Source organism: Idiotropiscis lumnitzeri, chromosome 18 (genome assembly GCF_059441095.1).
Source record: "Idiotropiscis lumnitzeri isolate Australia: NSW breed Sydney's pygmy pipehorse chromosome 18, RoL_Ilum_1.0, whole genome shotgun sequence".
NCBI classification, from domain to species: Eukaryota; Metazoa; Chordata; class Actinopteri; order Syngnathiformes; family Syngnathidae; genus Idiotropiscis; species Idiotropiscis lumnitzeri.
This window is the reverse complement of record NC_142408.1, coordinates 4,659,701-4,675,704: the sequence shown is the minus strand read 5'-3', so window position 1 is coordinate 4,675,704 and position 16,004 is coordinate 4,659,701. Positions and strand designations below refer to the sequence as shown.

The 16,004-nt window shown below is 41.4% G+C and overlaps 1 protein-coding gene across 5 annotated transcripts in view; it reads left to right on the top strand.

Moving 5' to 3' along the window:
• The window catches only part of astn2 (astrotactin 2), a 228,018-nt gene that overhangs the window by 67,329 nt on the left and 144,685 nt on the right, over positions 1 to 16,004 (top strand). For 4 of the 5 annotated variants that reach the window (XM_088280726.1, XM_088280725.1, XM_088280724.1 and 1 more), the window contains exon 1: positions 8,396 to 8,893. The exons of the other annotated variant lie outside the window; for it this stretch is intronic. In XM_088280726.1, the coding sequence (XP_088136852.1) occupies positions 8,497 to 8,893 (397 nt within the window). In that variant the 5' untranslated portion in view covers positions 8,396 to 8,496. Of the gene's footprint in view, positions 1 to 8,395; positions 8,894 to 16,004 lie in introns of those variants that run through there. 5 annotated transcript variants of the gene reach the window in all.

Below are 16,004 nucleotides of genomic sequence, written 5' to 3'. Positions count from 1 at the left end.
AAAAGACGCTTCAGTCGATGGGAGACTGCGTAGCCACTGACTAAGTTCCCATCATTTCTCATCCTTAGTAGTAGCCAGGAAGGCATTTTCTCACATTTATAAAATATTTGGTTGAGTAAGTTAAAAAAATATATATATATTATGGCTAGCCTACAAGCTAATGCCATTTTAACAGCATTGAGTCTGTGCCATTAATTTGAGCAAGAGAAAAGTTAATTAATTAGCTATGCAGTCCTTCAATTTGTCAATCTGTTCACCCCTAGCAAGCAAGAAAACATTATTCGCATTTTCGTCGCAAAACAAACCTTCACCGTCGAGTTAATTAATACTTGCCGCGCACAATGTGGACAATGAGAGCGCCACTGCCAACTGCTGGAGTGGAGGTGCAATTACACTTGATTGTAGTACGGCGGGAAAAAAGGCATCATGTTTCCCAGGGTTACACGCACCCCGCCGCCATTTGTCACTCTGAAGTACTTGTCACGTATTCATGAAAATGTCTCAACAAGCCATTAAAATGCCAATTTTTCTAAATACTTTATGTTCTCTTTAAGGGGTAAGATTTGTCTTTCTGCTAGGGTCCAACGAACTGATTTTCATGTCCGTGATGTCAAAGAAAAACAGTGAAAAGCGCGTCTTGCGCCTGTGTCAATACATTCGTTCTGACATTTCACATCGCCTATTATTTGTTGGCATAATAACGATTGAACATTTTCAACATGATGTCCAATTTGGCAGGCTCGAATGAAGCCGCCTCGAGTCAGATGACTTATCTTCTCCTGTTTTGCTGCATTTTCTCTTTTTGTTCAGCGACCTTCCTCTCTTGTAAACACGCTCCACTCGAGTCAGCCTGCAGTGGCGGTTTGAACTGCGGAACAACGTTGCCCCCTGTTGGTGACTTAGAAGAATCGAGTTTAAAAAAAGCTGCCCCAGCATGGCCAAGAGAGGTGGCTGCTGAGTCTCATGCTGGGAAAACAGCTCTTGTCTGCGTTTGAAGAGGGCTTGTGCAGTCGGGCCGAATGCAGCCAAGCGGAATATTGCTTTGCTTTTCTGAGGCTGTCGGCGGGTGACAGCTGACCCAGCAGATCACAGCCGAATGATGGAGGGAAGGATACGAGCAGGGGATGGGGTCACCTGGAGGTAGACTTTCTAATACGAGGGGGTGTCACTGAGACCAATCAATGAGGCGGAACGACCCACACAGACCGCCATCCAGCTTCTCATCTACTGCAGTAGCATGCTCGTATAAGATGAGGAAGAAATAGATTAGTCATCTCCATGGGAGAATAAACAAGGGGAATTATCGCAATGATTCACTAGTCTGTAAATATAAATTAAAGCTTAAATGCACACATGTCAGAAACACGCTCATGTGAGGGCTGGATGAAAAAAAAATGAAGGCTGTCAGGACTAAAGCGTTAATTCCGGATATTAATCTAAAAATGTTTAACTCAGTTAAATATTTGAAATCAGTTAACTCGGTTTGTTTTAGCTAAAAAATAATTGGCCTGCTTTGCAAATATTGTACCATATTAGCTGTGCATCTTTCGCAAATCATCTTAAAATATAGAATATAAAATTGATTCTAATAAAAAAATTTAAAAAAATGCCTTTTAGATTGTAATCAAGAATCGATGAACACTGAGAGATTTCAAGTAAATATCTGTTTCAAGCTTCACAGAAAATAGGAGTTGAAAAATGTGATTAATCGTAATTAATCGTGGGAATGGTTTGCGATTAATTAGTTAAAAATCATAATCACTTGACAGCACTAAAAAAAAAATATAATCGGGATTAAAGAAAACCAAAAGTAATTGATTTCCAATCTTGTTTTTTATTCAACTACTCAAAATCACGACAACATTTTGAATAATCAACATGCCCCACCGTTACAAAATATTGCGTTTTCCGAGGAATGTCTTTGCCGCCGTCAACTTTTGAAGAAAAAAATAAATAAAATCCTTGCCAATGGGGTTCATGAAGTCAGCTTTCTTTATACCTCTTCACAATAATCTGATTGTGTTTATCTGATGCTACGATAGGAAAATAAACGTGACGGCGACTTATTAAGTTGCTGCATTATCAGTTGCTTTAATTGCACCCGGTGTCCATGTAATTAGTTGGCCTTCGTTCGACAGTCAGTGTTTGGGAGGACCGTGTCAACGGGAGCTGCAAATTAGAGCTCGGGTCGCGCTGATGAGGCAGCCGTGGTGGGGGTCGATGAAGGGGGAGGGTTGATGGGCGTGCACCGTGACCGGATGAAACGATACGTTTCCAATAATCGGAGAAGCAATTGTAATGACTCACTTTGGATCTTTTCTTTTTTTTTTTTTTACATTTATTTATTTTTATTAATCCCATTTATAGGCCACAATTCCACTCGAGCTATTAAAACATGATTGAACGAAAAGCCGGAGTATGCAGTAAAATGGAATCCTGCGGCCATATTAACAGGTGACATGTACACTTAAAAAAACAACAAAAAAAACCCACCATTAAATCAAGGTTAACTAATTGCGGTTTTAGTACCTCTAAAATGCGAAAACGGGCAAGAAAAAAAAGAGGAGTTTGCCACAGTTTTAATAATTTATTTTTTCAATTTGAACAGAAATGGATGGATACATTTGATTGTAAATATCGTCTAATTGTGAAGCAACCCGAATTTAAAGTAAAAGTCACAATCAGGCTCCATGAAGTCAAAACCAAACACTGTATTTCATCCAGCCTGCCCAAACTACCCCCAAATCAAATTTCAAAGTAGTAGTAGGAATATATTGAGGCTGTCTTGGATGGTGACAGATGGCAAGAGGTGTGGTGGTGTCAGATGGGGTGGATCCTGGACGGAACGGCGAGAAGCGAGGCCAGAGTGATGAGAAGAAGGCCACATCCACCTGACCTTGCCCGGCTATCCCGGCGCTACCTTCTGTCACCGACAGCACTAACGGATGGCGTGCTCAGCGGGCCAGGATGTGCACGCTAAACCTGGCTTGACAAGAGGATGACGGAAGATGGGGCGAGAAGAGGGGAGGAGAGGGTCACCCAGAGGTAGATCTTGTTCCACTCAGAGTCACTATCAATGACGAGCGGCGCGGCCTTGGATGACAACAGTCCGTGACACCGTCGTGCTGTAAATCTGCTTCACGCTTCCGATGCGGCGGCCGTAAACATGTTTCTTCTTTGCTCGTGTGATGCGCAAATCCATAGCCTGGCCTGCCTTGAACCCAAGACGGAATACAATTCATTTATTTGTCATCAGTTTGGCAGTTCCACTTCCTGTTTTGTAGAGCATTTCAAAGAGTTTTTGAATGCATTTAAAAAAGAAGGAATCACTGTATTGCTGATGTTGGGGGAATGTTTTATGTGTATATATATATATATATATATATATATATATATATATATATATATATAATATAATAAAAAATATATATAATAAAATATATATATAATATAATAAAATATATATATAATAATATATATATAATAAAAATATATATAATAATAATAATAAATATATTTAATAATATATATAATAATAAAAATATATATATTATATGATTCTTCTGCAGAAAAAAAATACATTAAAAATCAATCACTTTAAATAGAGTAAATCAAAAGTCTTGGTGTGCCGCATTTCTCTTCGTTCCTCTATTTGTTACTTGTTTTATGACTTACACTGCAAGATATAAATCATCATGATAAAAAAAAAAAAAAAAAATTATATTCATATAGCGGCTTTTAAGTGACCCCAAGGAAAGTGCCTTTGGGTTATATAATCAGTATCTCATTAAATCACAACTATTATGCGTGTGGGTGGATGCGGGTGCATGTCTGAAACTGAATATAACTTTGAATTTCAACGTAACAAGGAAAGTTCATTAAAATAACTTCTATTCAATATTTATTTTTAGTTTGATTCAATTTAAAATCCAAAATATATTTAGTTGCATGAGTTAGCTATTAGTCACCGGATAACGAGCAAACGGGCATCAGCGTTTGGCTAGCGTGAGGCGCTAGTAGATAATTTTTCACTCGCTGTGATGACACTAGATAAGACTTTACTCGGAAAGGAAGGTAAAGGTCATCCCCTTCAGTCATTGTGCTTCTGCAAATCTGTTTAACATCTCTGTCTCAGGTGAAGCTTGTTGTCCGTCAAATTCAATTTGGACACATTTGGAAAGCCTCCGCCACCGCCTCGTTCAGGTCAAAGCAATTTCCACAGCCATAAATCTCCAATAACCAAGCGCGGAACCTTTTTACAAAGCTCTCAGTCAGCTAATAAAAATGCAGCTCTTGGTCGTTGTTTTAGTTGCAGCTCGCCGACAGCCATCGATCCCACGTGATGATGTCTTGTTACTGTTTGGCCGTTCGAGAGAGAAACGCGGCTCGATGAAATTGAAATCTATCAGCCAAACTGCGGCATCCGCTTGCAGGCTGGAGCTCGCATCAGCACTTCCTGCGCACCTTTAAGCGGGAAACGGCAGCAAAACATTTGCCCTTTAGGCTAATCTTTGAAGCTAGTTGCTCCATTAGCGAATCGCTGAAGCGTTTTAAACACCGCGGAAGGTAAATAAATGTCAGGGTGGCGATTTAGAGCGGCGACGATAGCTGCAAACACGCTGACCACATACTTTACTGGCAGAGGGCAACATTACGATGAGCTGTGTGCATTTCTGTTGAAGCCTTTTCAAACAGCAAAACTTCTACATTACAAAGAACTTAACCCTTTACTACCCACTCAACCAATCAGAATCACGCCTTAAAAAAGAAAATAACCAGTTTTAAGAACCATTTATTCAAGGAATTATTTAACATTTACCTAGCTGGGCACTTGACCCTTTTTTGCTGGTCACTCCCCCACCTTCGGCCACTATCTTGTTCTGTTCCGGCTTCGACCCTTCGGCCCCGCCCCGAGCACGTTACACTCCACCCACCATTTAAATAAAAAAAATGCCGCGAGAGAGATTCTAACAACAGAGTTTTATTTAAAGATCGTCTATGTGAGAAAGCAGCGTGATTTCAAGCGTGCTTGTATTGCCTTTTTCTGACAACACGTGACCCACGCTTCCCGCCTGCTACTGGGGCATACCATTACAAGAGCGGGTGTGGGGGGGGGAATATCACAACCCCTATAAAAATCATTAGCAGGCTAATTTACTATTCAAAATCCGCTTATCATATTATGAGTTTATCATGGTGGTTAGTGTTTTATCAAACCGAAGTGGGTTAAAGTTTTGATTTCCCGTTTGTTCTCTCGAACTGTGGAATTGCCGCCCCCCCCCCCCCCTTTTGTAAAGATATGCCCCAGTAGCAGGTGGGGGGCGTGGGTTACGTGTTGTCAGAAAAAGGAAATACAGTCCAACTTGTGTAAAAAGTCACGTCACGTCAACTTCGTTGGAATAAAGAAGCCTTTTACGGTGAAATATTTAACGTGCATCCCAAGTCAGATGTGTCTTGAAAACATTATTTTCACAGAAATGCATCAGGAACTTTTTTTTTTTTTTGAGTTGTACATCTATTTGTATGTCTGGAGATGACAAAATTAAACAAATTGACCAAATTACAATTTCTTAATCCTAAAACTTGTGCAAAATATTAAATATTAGCCACCATTGGTAATTTTGCATATTCAAAGGGTTTGGGTGCCAGACGGAAACAACAACAACAAAAAACGAGCTCATTGTCAGCCAACAAGTGAAGCCAGAAGCGCTAACAAAGCCGAGCTAAATCGCATCACTGATTTTTGGCTTTATGCAAATCGGATCCCCCTTAAGACCACCGTGACATTGTTGTCCTCAGGCTCCCTTGCCCCCTACATTAAGATGTCAACGCGTGTGATATTTCAAGTCTTTGATTGTGTTGGTGTGTGCACGTGAGTTTTGCGCAATTCGGCCTAAATCGAGTATTTCTTTCCCCCATTATGATCAAAGTCAGCAAACGTCAGATTCTCTGAGAGATTATCCAATGTGATTATTTTGTGGTGTGGGGTGTGTTAAAAGTGGCTTCCTCGCCGATGTGTTCTGATAACGATGAGGGTTTGGCATGTCTGGGTATGGATTATATATATTTTTTGTCATGTTTGATTTGTTCAGTTTAAATGTCTACCTGTTGGCAACCACTTTGTAGTTCTTCTTTCCATTATCTGGCAATCGGGCAGCTGTGTGGCATCATACTGCCTCTCACAGGCTAGTCTTGGTACTGCAACAGACCGGTGGTTTCTGAATTTCCATTTTTGAGCTGGTTTAGTGGCAATTTACTGGAGCAGGTTCCTGCGGGCTGTCGAATGGTGACGTCATTAGACTAGATGAAGCAGCATGTGGTTGTGCATTTTTACGTACGTGGCGGCTCAATTTTTAAGTGTGTGCCGTGTTGATCACAAGATTTTGTGTACAGCTGTCCGTGTGTCTGCTGTGTGAAACTGCTCCTCTCGCATACGTGTCATAAACTAGAACGACGACTCTTGGCGTTTCCCAGTTGGTGGGAGCTGTTGCATCAATTATTCTGTAGAGTGAAAGACGCAGAAGAAGTAGCTAGCACTTTCATTTCATTTCTTTTATTTATTCATTTCATTCTTTGAAAGAAAAATAAAGGGGGCAGAACAAAGTAAAAAAAACAAGCAAACAACAAAAAAAAAACAACAACTTATATCAAGTCCAGTATAGGAAAAGGTTGTTTGTTCGTAGCCAACCTATCAATGCCATGCTGTGAAAATAAAAACACCCCCAAAAAGAATTATGAGAGAATAGTTTCGAAAACTGCAAACAGCACCACGTTCTTCCAAGAGAGATGACGGTGATGTTGCTTTTTTTTTTTTTTTTTTTTTTTTCTTCTTCTTCTTCTAGATTGTCTCATTCTCATTCACCGGTGCAGTCAGCCAGAGTGAATTACTCCGCGGTGGAGTGAATGTTCTGTAATTGCAACTGGGATCTCTCAGGTGAAACATTCCAAGTTGCAACAGTGGGATTAATTTAACTTGCATGCATGTCCCAAAAGTTGGAGGAGTCCTCCGTGAACGGTAGAATTGGTTGAATGACGACTAATAATGGAGAGTGAATAACGACTTCTGCTTTTCTGCGACAAAGACTCGCCAATATATATATTTAAATTTTTTTTTTTTATACACAGCCATGGGGGAAAATAATAAAACTTTGCTTGTTTCTTCAGTTTGCTGTTCATCTGAAATGGCTACAACAAATAAAGATACATTTGGACCAATCTATTAATGACAACTCTTACAGCTCATAAGAGTTGTAATATTAGAGCTGATTGAGACGTTTTCCAAAGATTTTCTTGATAACTCTCAAACTCACTTCACAAATTCTAAAATCAATCGCTACGGCAATTTATTGCCAAAAGCGGTGCTGTGAGGCTTTCAATGTTTTCTTTTCTATGTCGGTTTGATACTTGATACCAGATATTAAAATGAACAACAATCAGCGATGGCTTTATTTGTCCTTAAATGTATTTTCGATGCTCATTTTATAAAAATATCAATATGACACCCAGTTTTTTTTTATTGGCAAGGTGGGTTAGTGGTTTATGTGATGGAAAGTTCTGGAGGAACAGCTTGTTGATTCTTGGACTATAGATGATAACATTCACATTAGAATAAATCATAAAAGGCCATTTTGTTTTTGGTGGCGTTCGCAAAGATTTTATTTGTTTCTCCACAGATTATAATTGTATTTAATTTTAATGAAAGAGGTTTTTTGTTTGGAATTTTCTGGTAATTAATCATGAGAATTTTATGTTCAATTATTGAAAGAAAGGTGGTTTGGCGATAGAAAATCTTACTTTTTCATCAAATATTTGAATCTACATAAATTTTAATATATTTTTGGTGCTTATGCAACGAAGTAACTGTCATATTGTGTTCACAAATACAGAAATGGTCAAAAATATTGTCGCGACCTTGGATATAGTTCACGGGTTCTGTGTTTTCCTATTCTCCGGAGAGGCCGTGAAGGCAACTGGGGGTGGATGGTAGAAGACGGGAGGAAAGAAGAGAGAAGATAGATCGACACTTAACTCTTAGCTGACACTCGTCAGCGATGTCTTACTCGTCTCGGCGTGGTTACGGCCAACAGTCACCGTTTCTAATAAATAAAAGAGTTTGCTTCTAGATCACCGCTTGGCCTGACTCCTCCTACATTATAATATCAATAAAAGTCATAATTTGATGTTAAAACAGTATCAAAATTTTCCATCGCAGATAAAAATGTCTTTTCATTGGGCCCCTGGACGTGAGGAAGGGGGGGCGGCTGGAACTTCGAAGTCTGAGCGCCACTCAACCCCCCCCAATCTCCGTCACCACCCTCCGCCCCCGCCCCCGCCCCCGCCCCCTGCCTCTAGCTCACCTGTGCTGCCGCCTCCTGGACGGCCGTGCATCGCCGCGTGCAAAGCGAGCTTGTGGCTGGCTGTTTGCTTCCTCTCATAAGTGCACAGCCACTCGGCTCGGCGCTTTCGAAGCGGCACAAGGAGCTGGGGGGGCCCCAAATGGCGAGCACCGCGCCGTTGCTGATGCTCTTCCGCGTGCTCCTCGCGGGGCTCACGCCGACCACGGCGGGCGCCGCCGACGAGGGGACGCCCGGCGGAGACGGACACGGACACGCCGCGGGGACTCCGTGCGAGCTCAAGAGTGTCACCGTCAGCACGCTTCCCGTGCTCCGCGAGAATGAGTTTAGCTTTACCGGTGTGGGAGCCTCCGGGAGCTCGGTCGGAGGAGGAGCGGGTGGAGGGGGCGCCTCCGTCGGAGCAGGGGGCACCGCTGCAGGAGGACCGGGAGGAGGTGGTGGGGAATCGCGGCTTCTCTTATTCGTCAGGACGGATCTACCTGGCCGGATTTCCGTAATGGATGATCTGGACAATACGGCTCTGCCTTACTTCGCACTCGGTAAGAACCGCTCTGTTGTTGACTCCCCCTCCCCCCCACACACACTTTAACACCGCCAGTGTCACATTGACACACGATGGTGATGGTGGTGTTACCTGGATGCACTTATTGAGTTAACATTTGCATAAATGAAGCCATCGATCGTTGACATTTAAACCCACAATTATGATTCATCTCACTCTTTTGTTGTCTATTGCAGAAAGAGTGCATTTGAAGTTATTATTTTTAATGTTAATAATAATGGCCATAATAATAATGATGATGATGATTATCATAAGTCCGAAGCAGTAATCTCTGGTGTGTGTGACGACACTATGAGCGATCATCATTGAATATCAAAAGGTAATTTTTGGATGTTGCTAATAAAATGCTCTTAAGTTACAAGAACAATTTCATCATGTGAGGGGGAAAAAGTTGTATTTTTTATACTGAAGAGAGCGAATATACTATAAAATCGCAATATTAAGAGTTTGTAATATTCCAATATTAGACCATCCTCAAGACTTGCTCTCCTGTATATTAAAGCTGCAGTGTGTATAATTTTTTTTTTTTTTTTATAAACTCCCACAAAAAAAATAAATAAATAGATGACACAATGCTGAGTAAGCCTCTTATCAGCCCCTCTGACAGCTTGCTTTATTTTTTAGTATTTTCTCTTTTTTTTTTTTTTTCTTCCCTCGTGTTGACATCCTTATGCTGGCACACCAACAATAACGTACCGGAAATGTTGCGTTTTATCAAGCAATGGGCAAAGTGCGACGACTTGTTTGCCATTTGTAAAAAAGTAACCCGTTCCCGCCCCACAGAAAGTACAAAACTACTCCTTTTTTTGCTCTTATGTTCTTTTGGACCCCAAGAAAACAAAAGTTTTTCTTTCCCCCCTCAGCTACAAAACCAATGAAAAGTGATTTCCCCTCACTGCACACATTTGAAGTTACAATCTCACCCCTCCCCCTCGGTGCCGCTCTCCACATGTTGTAGCTGGAATACGATTACATTTCATGCACACCCTCGCCCTCTCTGTGCCCCAATCAAGGGATGCAATTTGGTCCTGCAAATATGCATGAAATTGATATTTTACTCTCACACCAGTACACACACACACCCACACACACCCCGTCTGGTGTTACTTCCACTCAATAAGATGCTTAGCTCGAGGTTGCGTCACTGTCAAGCAAGAAGAGAAAACACACACGCTTGCCGAGATGAGGGAACGGATATAAACGGTGCCCCACGGCTCGGTTGACAGGTTGTGGGAATGTTCCACTTTTAAAACGATCTTGCGTGTGTGTGTGTGCGTGTGCGTGTGGATTCACTGAGTTGATCCTAATAGATGTTCTGGTAGTGTTGTGGGCGCGAGCTCAGATCCCGAACAACAGCTTTGCTTGAAAGAGCTCGTCGCTTTTTATTCTTTCCTTTCACCGAAGCGCCAATGTTTATTCTTCTTCGTTTGAGTGGTAGTGAGCATTGTTGGAAATGAAGTTCATGTTCCAGCTAATGACCAATCATGGCTCCGTTTCAGCTGTGATTGGTCATGACCTGAGACCTGAGCAACTTTGATGTCATTATCAGTTGACAGAAGTGACAAAATGGCCGCCCTCTGAGATGATACATTCCACTCATGCAATATTAACTCCTTCACTACCAGCCGAGTAAAAAAAAAAAAACTGGATATCTGACGTCTTAAGTCGTCAATGGCAATGAATGAGTTTTTCCAAATCTTATGCTTAGACTAGTGAAGGCGCATGGAAGGTTTTAGTGCAAAAAAAAAAATAATTTGAATTGGGGGTTGACTTCCCCTTTAACATCCATCGGTCTGTGCCTTGCTCAAGGGCACCTCGGCAGTAGTCAGGAATTAGACTACCATCTCTCCAACATCGAGCTGCCATTTTACTTTTTTACGTGACCCTCGGGTTGCAAAGCCCAAGTTCTTCCAACTTCCACAACATTTTTATCTTGGTGCTGAATTAATTCCTTAGCCTTGGCTCTTCTAGTTTTAATTGTGTGATTTCAACACAATCACAAAACAATGAAACCATTTCACAATGAATAGCGCACCAAATAAATAATGGCTACTGTAAGAACGCCATGACTTCAAAATGCGACTTTTTTTTTTTCAAGGCTATATTTAGCCTCCGGTGTTATTTTAATCTCTTCCCTTGGTCTTAATTTTCCTTCAGAGCTGCTGCTGGGAGGCTAAAAAGGCTGGCAGGACGGCGAAGGGCTGCGAGCGCTAAGCTAGTAAATCACTTTTCTGTTCTCATCGACTGGTGAGAAAAAAGGGGCTTCTCTGTGCGCTCGGTCAGCCGGCTAGCAAATTTGCAACTCGAGCTGCTACATTAGCTTCCAACCCCTCCATTCATCAGTGGCTAAATACTGAAAAGTAATGCTATGTCTTAAAATTTCAAATTCTATTGCGCATTTGTTTTGTTTTTAAACCCTTTATTTAAACCAACAGTGCCATCTAGAGGAGTCAAAAATAAAACAAGTGGTTCATGAAGCAAATATGAAGCTTTAATTTTCTAGATAGCTAGCCGCCAGAATTATTTAACAGACAGAAAGTAGCGTCCAGTCCGCTCAAAACGGCCCTTTGGACAATAGTTTCAAAATTTGTTACGGCCAAAATTGCAACAAGTCACTCAGAGGCGCAGTGGCTGTTTTTACAGATGACCACAGCCTTTGTTGTGCTCATGGCGGCCATTTTGGCAGGGGCGATTTTCCCATCAAAAGCGATGCATGCACATGATCTTAGCATTGTTGTCGGCACGTAGCTCAAAAGGAGTGTGTCGTATCTACATTTTTACATTTATTTTTGATTTGATGTATTGAATATATATTTTAAAAAAAGTACAGTAATTTTGTGCTGTATTGGGCATTTGTAGGGCACAAAAAAGTACAAAATAATCATCTAGTACTGTTTTGGCCATTTTTTAGCTACCAATTCAATTTAACGGAAAACCGGCTCGCATGGGTGACCTCATCTCCCCAGTATTCCGTTTCAACAAGGTTCCATTTTAATGCCGTGGAACAGAGATTAAAAACATATTTATAGTGATAGTACAGAAATATTTTCTCTCTCTTTTTTTTAACAAACAACCAAAAAGCTTTGAAAAATGCAGATAAACATGCAATATACAATTTCCACAAATAAAGGAGATGGGTAATTGAGAAAACAAAACCAAAGTCTGAAAAAAAAAAATCATACGTAATATCACCAACCGCCACTAGATGGCAGACATGTCTTAATTGCACTTACATTACTATAAGATGAGTAGGCCTAATAATTTTGAATTTTTTATTTTAATGCGAGAGAGCCGCCCTTTACACTGGGTGGGGGGGGTCATTTTGTGGTTATTTGTTTCAAACACTTTGTTGTTGGGTTAGGATAGTGGGTTGTTTATATATGCAGCGAAAAAATATTTTTCTCATACATCTGGAAGTGAAGTTGCATTGAAGTTGACCTTCCTCGTTGGAAATGTCATCGAGTTTTCAAGAGGTTGCGCTATTTTGTGTCACTGACTTTGTTGCCTATTAGCCGATTGCTGCCTGAACCACAAGAGAAGTTTTGTCCTGCAGCTCCTCCATTATTGAAGGCACCATCGAGGTTTCAGGAAGGAAAAAAGGGTTAGGTGGGGAGTGCAAGTACTCTTCCTGTTGTGGTCTGCTCTGCTCTGCTTTTATTTATGACCACAGGTGTCGCAGAAAATGGATGAACTCTGTTTGAGGAGAGATATGGGGCTCCCCCCCTCCCGCCTTTCAATCTTCTTTCCTTGTTGTCATGCATGTAAGGCACTCAGTCTCTTTGGACCGCTGCGCCCAAATGGTGCATTTAGGCACATTGTTTGTGTTGATTCATATTTTCCAGACTTCTGTTTTATCTCTAAGTGCCGCATAATTGCACACAGAGGGAACAACATTCGATAAAAAGCCGCCGCGGCGTATAATTTCAACAAAGCTTGCTCTCGGAAATAATGGCGACGAGCCATGTGAAATGAAATTGAGGCTTCCGTGACCCTTCTCTCTGTGAATGCCGTTACGCTAAAACTACGACGAGGGCTAAACGCTCGCTTTATGCCTCATTGTAAAAGTTTCAGTGACAATGAAAGTGATGCGTCCAAGGGTAAAACTGAGCCGCGTCAGCCGTGTGGAGACGTTTCGATCAAGTAGCCCAATTTGCATGAAAAGAATGCTCAAGGGGGTACGTTTTGGTCCCGGCAACTTCTCTGGGACGGCATTGCCCCAACGCCGGCATTCGAAGTTTCGGATAAGGAGGCTTTGCTTTGATCTTTATTCTTTTGTTAGTCTTGTCGGTGAATAGCGAACAGGCAAAACACGGAAGAAACTGTATAAAAAGGAACAAGAGCTTTACGACTCCAAAACAAGATTGACTTGCAGATGGTTCCCTTTTAGCCATCATATTTTAGAAATCATATTTCCCGCATTTTCTTTTGTCTGGGATGTCAAGCGGAATCTTTCTGGCTCTCTCGTTCCCCTGTCGTTGCTTATTTGCATTCATATAAACACAAACGCAATTTCTTTTTTGTTTTGAGAGATGGGAGATGAAAAGCTGCAGAGATGTAAGGAAAAAAAAAACTGTCTTCACTGGTGAAAATGTGTATCCAAGTGTGTAGGAATCTTAGCGCCACAAGCTTCAAATCAAAATTCCAAAAGTTACTTACATTTACAGTCTCCAGTCCCTGGTGTGTGTGTGCGTGCTTTGAATACATAATGTGACATTGATTTAGAAGGGCAATTCAGTTGAGTTGCTCTTTTTCCACCTCCGGACCATCTAATGTGTCCCCGCTACACAATGCATCACCCCAAGTGGCAAATAACATGAAATGCATCTTTTAACTTTGGGGAAGGCCTGCAACGTGTTTGGGACGTTGTAAGTTTGACTGACGCGGATAGTGTGGCTTTTAGGAAGAGAAGAGTTTGGCTTACCGGCGGTAATGTTTGTTAATCCAGTCAATCTATCGGTCGATAAAACTTCATTTTGTACGGTGCTTTTCATTCATAAAAATGCAACTCCAAGTGCTTTACAGGAATTAAAAATTCTCTCTCCACATATACACATTGTGTTACGGCTCCTCAATATATATATAAAAAATGACAAATATTCTAATATATATATATTATGATATATAACTTTACTTTAATTAATTAATTGTATGCATTTGTCTAAATTCAGTCAGATTACAAACAAATGTGCATCACCACCCAAAAGTTGAATGTTATCTTGGGAAATTATAATTAATTTGCTGAGAACACAATTAACTTCCATATTTTTCGTAAAAAAAAATAAATTTTTAATTAAATGAATAAAAAAAAGTATATCGCAATATTGATATCGCCATAGCCAACATCCATATTAGAGAGAGAGAGAGAGAGACGTGTTTTATTTTTCGGAATTGTCCTCGGCTCAGAGGCTTTTAATTTAAAAGGTCTGACGATAATCTTAAAAGGGAAGGCGCATCATCCCGGCCATTGTGGCAATCCTCCCGTGTCGTCAAGACTAAAGGAATTACCAAAATCATATCGCTATCATAATGACACACGTGACGAGTGACATGAAAAGGAACGAAGGGGGGGGGGCGCCTTTGTTCGGGTAAGCCGATCACAATAATGTTTAAGACCCATTAAATTCGATTCCCGCTTGAATTTCCTCTGCAACCTGGAATCGTTCCAGCGTTCCAGCTCTTGCGCACCCCCAACACCTCGTCCAATTTCGAATTGTGCAATGACTCCCATTTGCTTTTGTGACAAACATTTTTGTCCCACCCCCCTTTGTCCGAGTTGGCTTTATCTGCAGAGGGACACACACGCCGTAAGTCTTCTTTTTAGTCAGACGAGTCATCCAGTCCCATTCGCGGCCACGTCATTTTCCCCGCCGTGCGTGGTTGGTGAGCTACAGAAGAAATCAAACATAATGTCTGCATTGTGCCGCTATACCAAGAAGAAATCTTCTTTTTCACCATTCCACACCTGACGACACTAAGCAAAGACTACATTTCATACGCTAAATTGCCCAAGCGATATATACGACGATGATCGACGCTTATCTACTTCGCATCTTTTCAAGCAAGACGAGCGTTCTCACAAAGCCCGAAGCGAGGATTCAACCTCACACGACGCAGGCTCATTGGTATGACACGGCCGTATCCTCCCTCATCTTCCCCCTCCTCCCCCCCTCTTTGCTTTTGAAGACACACAAGACGTGCATTTTTTTTTTTTTTCGGTATTTTGTCTGGCGGTGGATTAAGCTCTGATCTGTCAGCAATTACCCTTAGAAGTAAGAACACAGCCGAGCGTTGCCTCCCCGAGGTTGCGGCTCGCTGATCCGTCTTTAGACTGGTTAAAGGCCCAAGGTGAGCAGTGGATTTGCGGCCCATTATGTTGCCACAGGTATTTATGGAGCAGTCGCTTAAGATGGTCATGCATATTTGAGGGACGGGCTTGAGAGGATAAGTGAGATTTGATTTTGACAATGAGAGATTTGTGGAGAAAACGAGGACATTCTGCACATATTGTTGGCTTTGTTGCATCTGATTGTTAAAGTAGCTGGAAGGGAAATTGGTGGTTTTTACTTCAGGGGCTCCCATTCTATTGTCGTGTTACAAAGCTTGAAATTGTCGTTGACAGATTGACACTTTTTGCTCCCTTGTCAAATAGTGGACTTGTCCCTAATAGATGCTTTGTCCCCGTCAAAAAAAACAAACGCCTCTCCCTTCACAATGTGACTTTTTTTTTTCCAATTTATGATGGCCATTGGATATCGACTCAGTTGCGTCACAGCGCCATAAAACATAATCCGGAAAGCAAAACAGCAATTTGAGTTGAAAAGGAAATAAACAACACAGACATCACTCAGCATCCGTCCCTCCTCCTGTCCCGCATCGTCTTAGTTATGCGGCTGCTGCCGCGGTGATTCACAGCCTGCAGTCGTCCTCCGCCGAGAGGAGAGGCTGCCAGCAGCTTCGTTTACAAGACTTTTTTTTTTTTAGGGGGGGGGTTCTTTTTAAACCAGGATTCACAGAAAGCTGTAGCAATGCATTATTCAAAGAAAAAAATCTTGAAAAATATCAGGAATGAACAAAGTAAATGGGGCATG